Source organism: Ochlerotatus camptorhynchus, unplaced genomic scaffold (assembly GCF_037179485.1).
Source record: "Ochlerotatus camptorhynchus isolate MF236.1 unplaced genomic scaffold, CSIRO-AGI_Acam_v1.1 ptg000307l, whole genome shotgun sequence".
In the NCBI taxonomy this organism is placed as follows: Eukaryota; Metazoa; Arthropoda; class Insecta; order Diptera; family Culicidae; genus Ochlerotatus; species Ochlerotatus camptorhynchus.
The window spans coordinates 1,585,922-1,596,382 of record NW_027040795.1 but is presented as its reverse complement, the minus strand read 5'-3'; the positions used below and the strand labels follow the sequence as shown (position 1 = coordinate 1,596,382).

Genomic DNA, 10,461 nt, shown 5'->3' with positions numbered 1-10,461 from the left:
AGCACGGAAAACAAGATCGACGGAAAACAAACCAAAGGAAAAAAAGTAATATATTGATCCCATCTCTTGAGCTTTTCTGAATTGTATATTAGTGACTAGACGTTATTTTTTCAGCTTAAATAGATTGTCATAAATAAGTTACGAAAACCCGTTCATAGCAAACTGTGATACTTGGGTCGGTAATTGGTTATTTTTTGTGACGTAAGGATTTTATTTAAAAATAAGGATTCGGAAATATTAAAAATCAAAACGCAATTTACACCAATTGGATTATTTTTTTATTTATTATATGCTTTTTGTCTGGATCATAATTGTTAAAACCTGCATATAAAAAAAACATTTAAAAGACTCAAAAAATATCAAACAATTTTGGAAGCTTCTAACAAAAAAAAATATTGTCATAACAAAATTATTTGGAAATTATTCCATTACATTTCCACTCATTATGGTGACAAAGAATCATTGAAAGTATTCACTCTTTTTGTCTGTGTTTTCACTTTTGCATATGTAGACTAGCAGCATAAACGACTTAAAGAACAATTCAAAGCTCTTACGTCGAACATTCAACCTAATTTGTCCAATGTTCTCCAATGTGATGGGCTCACCCTTTTATGTTAACGCCTATGCTAAACCATCAAATATAACATATAATTGTCATCATTTTGTATACTTCTGAATACATAGAATTCTGCCTGAACAGCATCCAATTACACCACCAGCACGCAACACGTTTCATCCTCCGCGCAATCGGTTGCCGAACGTCTCAAACCTGCCACACCGCAATGAGTCATACATTCACCCAAATGTTCGGCACAAGTATGAATTGCGGTCGGTTTGTTTACTAGAAAGGTGAAGAAAAATACAAAATAATAGAAAACTGTTAGTACAATAGAAGATCAATTATCATTCCGGCAATGGTAAAGGTACCTCATTCGAATCTGCTATTTTTAAATAAGCATGTTATATATCATATGTTAGGTTTAATAAAGCCAATTCGTGCAATTTTACATCTTCTAGTGATGTCCCAGTTTATCATAAAGAAGTTTTACTTTCACTACTATTAATATGATTGAGTACATTCTTGCCAATAAACTGGGATGCCACTGTAAATTAGTTGATTAATTTGTAAGTTTGCAGTTGCTCACCTTACACGTCTGAAAAGCTTATCCATATAAAACTTATAAATCAACAAATAATCATAAGCTAACTTATCAATATCTTACTGAATTTGTACTTTGAGGAAGAGGAAATTTTGCCCTACAAAACTCAAATAAAACATTATTTCTTTTCGCTGGCACAGCAACTAAGCCCTTTGGCACAATCTGTGGCTGGCATGCGCTGCGTACGATGACACTGATCATCACATTTGCCATCATATTGATGGCACCTCAATCCTTGCGGCGGTGTCACTATAAAGAAATCAAACGTAAGTCTCTTCATCTCAATAAGCCAACTCCATTAAAAAGCAGTGGACGAAACATCATGAGGCCAATTGGTTCCCTTGGTTGTTAAATAATGTTCATTTTATTTATATCATAACTACCTTAAAATGTCACATAAATAAATACCAATTAGTCATTAAAACCCAACGTTAGAATTTTTCATTAAATCTTGAATGAAAGTTACACAAAATCATGATCTCTGGGGTAAATGAAAAAAGTTGCCCCCATCCGGGCAGTATGATTAACGATCTAAGTTTTCATCTTATTAGATTGGCACCGACGGGGGTTCAGGATTTCCAGTGACATCAGGTCCAGGGTAGCTCCGTTTGTCACAACACGAGCATTTAATGCGTCGCCGTCATCATCTTTATAAATCATCATCAACGCCTACAGCGGGCCCTCCCTCCTCACCATCACAAACCAGAATACCATTCAATACTGTCGGTAGGTGTGGGTAGGTGCTCAGCAGCAGGACAACAACTAATGCTGAAGCCGCTGTTAAGTTGAGAACTTTTCACATTTTCATGCTACACTTGCTGCACAACTTTTCACGGGGGCAAGCAAAAAAGAGCATGAACAAGTTCAGTCACTATGCGATCAATGTGATTGCTTTTTTTCTGTTCGCCCTGCTACTGGGAAGTGTTTGTTTGAGAGTAAATTTATCACATGTGGGCTTTAAGAATCTTCCCAACGAAATTATTGCGAAGAGCGATCGCAGAACCTATTCCAGCTAACATTTTCAGCTATATAAGCCAAATTTTACAGCGTTGTGCTGTAAAGTAACTGAAAACAGCTGCAGATACAGCTACAAGCAGAAACTAGAAAAATAGTGTTGGAGAGCGTTTACTGAAATTTTTCACAACCATTATTCATTTTGTCAGTCGCACTAAATAACTTCAGCCAATAAACGGTACTGTCACTTCAATACACATACTAGTCAACTTTTAACTTGTAGCTGCAAAACAAAGCAAATAAAGTGAATATATTACTCATTTGATGGCTTCTACACAACCAACCACTCTTGCTGAATAACAAAAACATCAAAAGTGCTTTTTCAACAACTAAACAACACTATGCATTTAAGAGTTAACCCGGCTTCAAGAGATAGCTGTGTAGTGATTATTGGATAACCAGGAAAAGGTTGAATAAGCGTCTTTCAAGTTCAGTCACAACTAAACAGCAGTATTGAAGCGTAAATGGATATGCAATAAGAGCTTGTTCACAACCGTCCCAATAGCCATCAGTAGCTGACTAAGTTCGCCAGATTTGCTTGAATAGAAGTTGAGTAAAGGTTTTCTCATATATTATAACATTTCAATACAGCTTGAGGCTGTATAAATGAAATGAGTAAAGCGTTCACATTGCGAAAATTGTTAGTTGGGATATCAGCCTGTATTGAAGTCGAATTCGATCAACTTAGATTCAACTCCACAGCCCTGGTTTTGTCTTCGCATACAAAGAATTCGCAAAGGCAGTTCAATTGCACATAAATACTGACTAAATAGAGCTTATTCTATTTTAAGATCGTGCTCAGTGCTGGGTGGATGGAGAATTGTTAGAGCTCATCAATCAAAGCTCTGGGACTGAGAGTAAACCATTCAACTTCAATGAGTTGCCTTCACATTTTGTCCTCATGAGTTACGGATAATTTCATAACAGGAACACTGATCTGGTAGCACAGATCACATGTGCTTTTCCTTGTGTTATCATCCACTTTTCGTTATAAATGAAGTGAACGATCAAAGAAACACCTTGAATTAATGCCAGTGAATTTAAGACTCAAATCTTTCAGATCTTTGGAAATTCATTGACATTAATTCAATTGCAGGTAATTAAATTTTATCAATCAATGATTTACTCATAAAAGAGTTTTCTTTTCTTTCCCCCCAGGACTGTTATCTGACCACTCAATGTGCTAAATGCGCTGATTTTCTGAAATCCACTAAGTTAGAATCACGGAAACACAAAGTTTGCCCTGTGTAATTATAAAGCAGCGGATAAGAGAATAAAGACACACACCCAGAAATAACAAAAACTAAATGTGTAGCTATCGGAAACCATGTAAATAGACTGAATTCTTCTTCGTAATGCACTTCTTCAACTCCCATAGACTTTTCTACCAAAGTTCTCGATGAACATTTCAAATGATCCTATCTGCTTTGATCGATTTTCTTCATCGACTTTCTCTTTCCATAACCACTGGTATGCTGCAAACAGATTTCGCGCTAGTTCTACCACATAATTTGATAAAGGAGGATCTTATCTAGCGTCCAAAACGTCAAATAGAACAAGGAAAGGTTTTGCACCTGAGTTATTGACGAAAGCGAAAGTCGATGAAAAGAATCGATCAATGCAGATAGGACCTTTTGAAATTTAAAAAAAAAATCCCGAAAATTTCTTTTTGGAGTTTTTTTTTATTTATTCAAAGGGAAATGTTTCTCAGAGTCTTAAACTATGTTAAATAATCATCGATCGAGTTTTCACTTGCTGCAATTACGGCCTCCACACGCTTCCGGAATGCATGGCAGGTTCTAATAATGTAGTCTGTGTAGTAGATAGAGTTAGAGTTGAACAAATAATGAGTAGAATCGAGTGAGCGTGAAGCATGATAGTCCGTATGTAAACGGAATCTCATTGGTTAGAGAATTTTGATAGGTTAGCAGGTATAAATATGAAGTACCTAAGCTCGTTGAAGTCATTCTTGTAACGAATTTTGGAGGTGACGGACCACCACCAGCAGCAGAAACAGCAGCAACAGAAACAGCTGCAACAGAAACAGCAGCAAAATAAATTTTGGAGGTGACGGACCACCACCAGCAGCAGAAACAGCAGCAACAGAAACAGCTGCAACAGAAACAGCAGCAAAATAAATTTTGGAGGTGACGGACCACCACCAGCAGCAGAAACAGCAGCAACAGAAATTTTGGAGGTGGCGGACCACCACCAGCAGCAGAAACAGCAGCAACAGAAACAGCAGCAACAGAAACAGCAGCAACAGAAACAGCAGCAGCAGCAAAAACAGCAGCAAAAAGAAAAAGCAGCAACAGAAACAGCAGCAGCAGCATAAACAAATGACCCGTGGGAGCTGCATCGCTAATTCGTGTAGCCGTGACCAAGGCTGGAAACCTCGGTCCGGTCACGACAGTCTGGATCCATTTCTCTCCAGGTACGAGTCAATGTTTGTCTGAGGCTTGCTGTACTCGGGTGGCGTTTAGAACAGGCCTTGGCCTTCATGACGCGCCTTATTGAGTAATCCAGCGGATTAAGATCGGGGCTAGATGGCGGCCACATATCCTTCGCCCAGAACGGAAGATGTTCCTGCAACCACTTCTGAGTGCGGCTCGAGGTGTGGCACGGAGCCCCATCTTATTGAAATACAAAATTTGGCTTCCGACCGTACTGTTCTTTGATCCACGGAAGAACATACTTACTTAAAATCCCCATGTAGACCTCCGTGTTGACCTTAAATCCTTCTGGAATGAACACCGGGTCCATTTTTTGCCATCGGAAGCCACCAATCCAAACACCATAACGCTAGCAGGATGCTTGATCGGATACACGTTCTTGTGCTCGTCGGCCACGTCTTTTACCGGAAGAGAACTAATATACCGGTCGGTTCTGCAATTTGATACGGGATCGACGGTAAACATGCTCTCGTCGGTGAAAAGGATTACCGAATTTTCAAGATTTTCTTGCATCGTTCGACTCGTAGCTCCCGGATGCGGTTGGTAATCATGTGAGTTTTTTTTTCCGTGCCCTCGACTTCGCCCCGCAATCTTCCTTTACGATCTTCCGTGCCATAAAGTCACTGATCCCGTGTTCCTTTGCCATTTTCTTTATTTAACGCACTGGTTTTACCCGATTCTTCCTTTTGATAGCAGCGATAACACTCGGAACCCTAGCTGACCTAGGATGACCTGTGTCCACCTTTGCGGATAGTTGTCCTTTCTTTTCTCGGTCTAAAACCCTTTTGACGATCCACCGGGACACTCCCACGGCGATTTAAATGTCTTTTTGCGACATTTGCGCGTGGGACAAATCACGAATACGCTGCCACTTCGTCATGGTGCAACTGTCAAACTAAGTAAATCATTTTCTTTTATACACAACCTACTATGGTATGAGCTATAGGTTACGTGCATGCAAAGAAAACCAAGGCATTGTATGCACAGGTGAAACGGGAACCTTATTTGTACGATGGTGCAAACATTATCACGCATACGGTAGCGTTAGTATTAGTGAGCAGTTTCACTAACTCATGCCACAAACGAAGTGACAGACGGAGCGGCTCGAAAGCTTTGGTGACGCACCTGCTATTGCAATTTTTCAGTGTACCACATGGCAACACCACTACTACTGGATTGTACCACATGGCAACACTACTAATGGATTGTACCACATGGCAACACTAAATGTACTAGAATGTTTTGGTTCTATCTATATCACTCTATTCTAAACTGAAATGCATAAAAAAAAAATGACAAAATGATACACTCTTTGCACACTGTCAAAGATCATATTGCACACAAAATCAACTATGTTCAAATCAAAACAAAAATACTAGCCCATTTGGTGGCTGATGGCACAAGTTTCTAAGAAAATTCTATTACAGCGAACCACATTATTTTAATTGATTTCTTCGCCAGTTAGTCGTCTGTCACTTCGTTTGTGCTCATGCGTTTTACTAACTGAAAATAAATAATATAATAAAAACCGCTGTCAAGTTGAACACTTTGACGGTGGATTTCGTGGTTGAAAATAATAAAAAAAATCCACACTAGCAACTTGCTAGTACCAAGGCTGTATCTGGGCAGGAATTTGATTTAAAACTGCCAGGAGTGGATATACCAGGATTTTCGTTTCGAGCGTGCACGATCGCGACGTGCTTGCTCCGGTGAAACCATGATGTAAAAAATTAACTTATCCTGACAAGCAATACCTACTGTGATTCTATACCTTCTGAGCTTGATTCAATGAATTTAAAAAAAATACTCAAAATGCCTTAATGACAACTTTTTAGCGCCCGGATCTTTTCGTGTACAAACTTTATACGCCAAGCAATTTGCAATTTGTTGGCTGATAAGAGAAACTTTCGTTACTTCTGGGACCATGAACCAGCAAATCTAACAGGAGGAGTGCAAACGGACTCGGCTACTGTTTTTTTTTCTAGAGCAGCATGAGGTGGATTGTCTATTCTGGCCGGACTTGCCAAGCTGCCACTACTCAATTACATTAAACAGAATGCAGATTTAGATTAGAAATTGAAACTTTAGACTAAAAGTCTCTTCTACAAAGTTGTTCCTCATAGTTAGGTCCTCATTAATTAATGTGTTAATGAGGATTAGAATTAATTAATTCTAGGGTGGTTTTTATTATCATTGAAACCAAAAATCTAACTTTTTTTTTAAAGAAGTTAAGGCATACATTCTTTGGCAAAGTCCTAATTTTAAGCAACGTTGTTAAAAAAAAACTTCTTGTATCTCTTAAATTGACCGATTTAGAGCTATTTTCTTGAATTGAGTTAAGGTGTCTCTAAAAAAGAAGTTGTTTTGCTTTCGTTTTATTATTTCAAATTTCTCAGCAAAGATGTCTTCAATAATTTTTAGATCTTTTGAAGGCGCAATTTTTTGCTGCACAAAGCTTGTCGATGTCTTTCGCCGATCAAGAGTTATTGAAGTTTTTCTACTAAAAATATGCCCTATTCAAATGCTAATATCTCTGGCTGAGGCAAAAAAAAAGGTAAAACATTTTCCGAGACAACAAATAACAATTTGCTGAGCTATCAGCTAACAAAGCGATATTTTTAAGAGATATCAGCAAAAGTAAATGCCGAGGTAATAAGCTATTGGAGATTTTACCGAGCTAGATTAAGTGTGTAGCATGCTAAAGAGTCTCGAGTATCCGTTTCCTTGATCTCTATTAAGAAATGTTGATGGATTATGTTTAAATATTTCTAAACTTTCTACTACGTCTAGTTTCCAAGGCGGAGTGCATAATATTAATGTTATTCTTTGTCAAAATGTGCCCCTTTGTAAAGATATGTTCTGCAACCTTGGATTTGAATTCATAATGAAGTCCTTTATCCATCTCTTTGTTATCCTTTTTTACCTCTGCGATGTGTTCCTTAAACCTTGTTTCTAAAGTCCTTTTCATCTGACCAATGTAGATTTTATTGCAATCTGGACAAGAAATTTTGTAGACTCTTGGTTTCCCAAAGTCATTTATTGAATATTGTGTTGATCCTACCTTCAGCTGATTTGTCCTGCTGCTGAATACTAAATCTAAGCCAAAACTTCTAAACATGGCAGTAGATACCTACTGATGCTTAGTACCTATTGATTAGTATATAACTCGTAGATAAAAGATGGATTCTTCAGTGGTGTTGAGTACTTAGCACTGATAAAGTCTGCAAGTAGTAGACGAAATACGCGTATCTGTCAAAAGATAAGCAATTATAACGAAATTAAAAGGAAATAAACCAACACACTCAAAGCTCTTCATAAAGGGATTCCGCTAAGCGGTTCGACACATTTAAAAGATTAAAAAAAAAAGTTTCTTACAGCATTTGCAAGGGCGTATGTTATTCTCAATAACATGAAAAGGTTTTAGAGGTATTTTATTTTTTAAACTCGCATAAAATCAATTTGAATTTATCCATATTTTTTACTACAATTGGGGGGTATCTTTTTTTAGAAGAGATACAGACAACAACTTTTGCTTTAAAACATTCGTCTTGAAGAGCTTTAAAAGTCGCTAGAAGATGACTTTGCAAGCTGTAAAAAAACTTTTTTTGTTTGCCTCAACATTTGCAAAGGGCATATTTTAAGTAGAAAAACTTCAATAACTCATGATCGGCGAAAGATATCGACAAGCTCAGTGCAGTAAAAATTGATCAGACTCGAACTTCTCCAATTTGCATGAAACTTTGCAAAATTCTTTGTTATGGGCAATCATTAACTGTTGTGCGCAGGCATGGAAAATCATTTACATTCATTTCATGCAATCATTTACATCCATTTGCCTCTAACTTTTTTCATCAACAGCAATCCGCGAAATGATGTATAGAGCTTTAGTAGGATTTGTTAATAGCTACAACTTTTGCCCATAACTCAAATCTGTATCTCGTATGCCTCACGAATTAGAGCGGGCAGAACTTGTTACTGTTTTTCAGTGAATATGAAATTTGGCATCACGGCGTAATATTTGACAGTTCTTGTTTCAGGAAGCGTGCGCATCGCACCATTCTGTTTTGTTTGCGTCATTTAAAAAGTGAAAAATATCGATAAAGCAGATTTCGCTCGATGTTAGAAATTTGGTGATTCGCGATCGTGAAAACGGAAAATTTGCCGAAAAGTACTCGATCTCAGTTGGAGCTGTTCAGCACATATGAAAAAAGTACGAAACACGAGGAATTGTGAGGAGTTTATCCGGACAAGGACGTCATCGTGTGACAAGTAATTGTTCGAATGGCTAAGCAGAATCCGAAGTATTTGTCGAGGCATTTTGTGGAATCGATGGATCTCAATGTAAGTCGACGTACTGTTCGCCGGCGACTTAATGAGAGTGGTTTGAAAAGCTGTTTGGCATCTAGCATCCTTTTATCAACAAGTGGAACCAACGGAAGCGACTGGAATTTGCTAAAAAGTACGCCGGAATGACTGTGGACTTCTGGAAACGAGTTCTGTGGACGGATGAGAGCAAACTTGAGTTATTTGGACAGAAAAGGCGATCAAGAGTTTGGCTAGGTTCCAGTGACGCTCTTAAGGAACCATACATTCAAAAGACGGTTAAACACGGAGGCGAAAATATCATGGTATGGGGAGCATTTGCGGGATCTGGTGTTGGAAGCTTGGCTGATATAAAGGGAATAATGACTGCAGATGTGTACATTGACTTGTTAAGTGAAAATCTGGAAGTTTCGCTACTGAAAACTGGCCTGGAATCCAATTACATTTTCCAACAAAATAATGACCCAAAGCACACAGCGAAGAAAACAACGGTATTTTACAAATCAAATCGGATCAAAACGCTGAAATGGCCTCCCCAATCTCCCGATCTTAACTCAATTGAGAATTTGTGGTCTTACTTGGACAACAAAGTGGATAAAGCATTGGTTTCCAACAAAAACGTTTATTTTGAAGCACTTGAAGCAGCGTGGGAGAATATCAATTCAGGATATCTACAAAACCTCGTCGAAAGTATGCCAAGACGGTTGGAAGCAGTATTGAAAGCAAAGGGTGGTCATACCTAATACTGAGAGTGCTAAAATGTAAGTTGAAAGTTGAATTAAACAAGAATTTTCAATAAGAAATCAGGCGTATGATTTATTTTGTCCAACTCGAAATTCTCCTTTTACAAGTTATAAATGATGATTGAGAAAGTCATACAATATATTGGATATTCTATACCTGCACAGTTTTAGCGAAAAACATATAGAAGTATTGCAGAACAAACCATTATTGTATGTTTGAATCTACCTGATGTATCGAGCTCCAAAGAAAAATTATATGGGTGTATGATTTATTTTATTCACTACTGTAGATCTCATGCAAGATCTAGACACTGATTCTAGAGATTCAACACGATTGTAAATTATTGGATGCAGTAATATTAAATTCTGAATATATATATCAATTGGATGTTAATTTTTATGTAATTATGATGAAGTTAGAACGTATTTTGAAATGAATGCAATAGTTTGAAACACGAATCTAAAGCAACGTTAACAATTGTCAGTTAATCATGCCTCCAAATTACATGCAGAAAATATTAATAAAAATAACCTTCATAACAGCATTCGACGCCCCGATTAGCATTCTCAGGACAAAGTCCTTTGATGGCGGTATGAGACTGGCAGTCGCTTGAGTGAACGCAAAGTCCACCCTGTCTGGCACACGCTCGTTCCATTTTGTACACACTTACACCCTGGAATGCTAAAATGAGATTTAGGAGAGAAAATAATTAATCTGACATGTTTCGAAGGTTCGTCCACTGCCGCAACGGACGAAAGCCACACGAG

The 10,461-nt window shown here is 37.8% G+C and overlaps 1 protein-coding gene across 1 annotated transcript in view; it reads right to left on the bottom strand.

Annotated features, from left to right (window-relative positions):
* Positions 1–286: 286 nt before the first annotated feature.
* The window catches only part of LOC135707293 (U-scoloptoxin(19)-Sm1a), a 61,045-nt gene continuing 50,870 nt past the window's right edge, over positions 287–10,461 (bottom strand). The window contains exons 2-3 of the mRNA XM_065229097.1: positions 10,226–10,375; positions 287–841 (exon numbers count right to left, since the gene is read on the bottom strand). Coding sequence (XP_065085169.1) covers positions 708–841; positions 10,226–10,375 — 284 coding nt within the window. The 3' untranslated portion in view covers positions 287–707. The remainder of the gene's footprint in view (positions 842–10,225; positions 10,376–10,461) is intronic.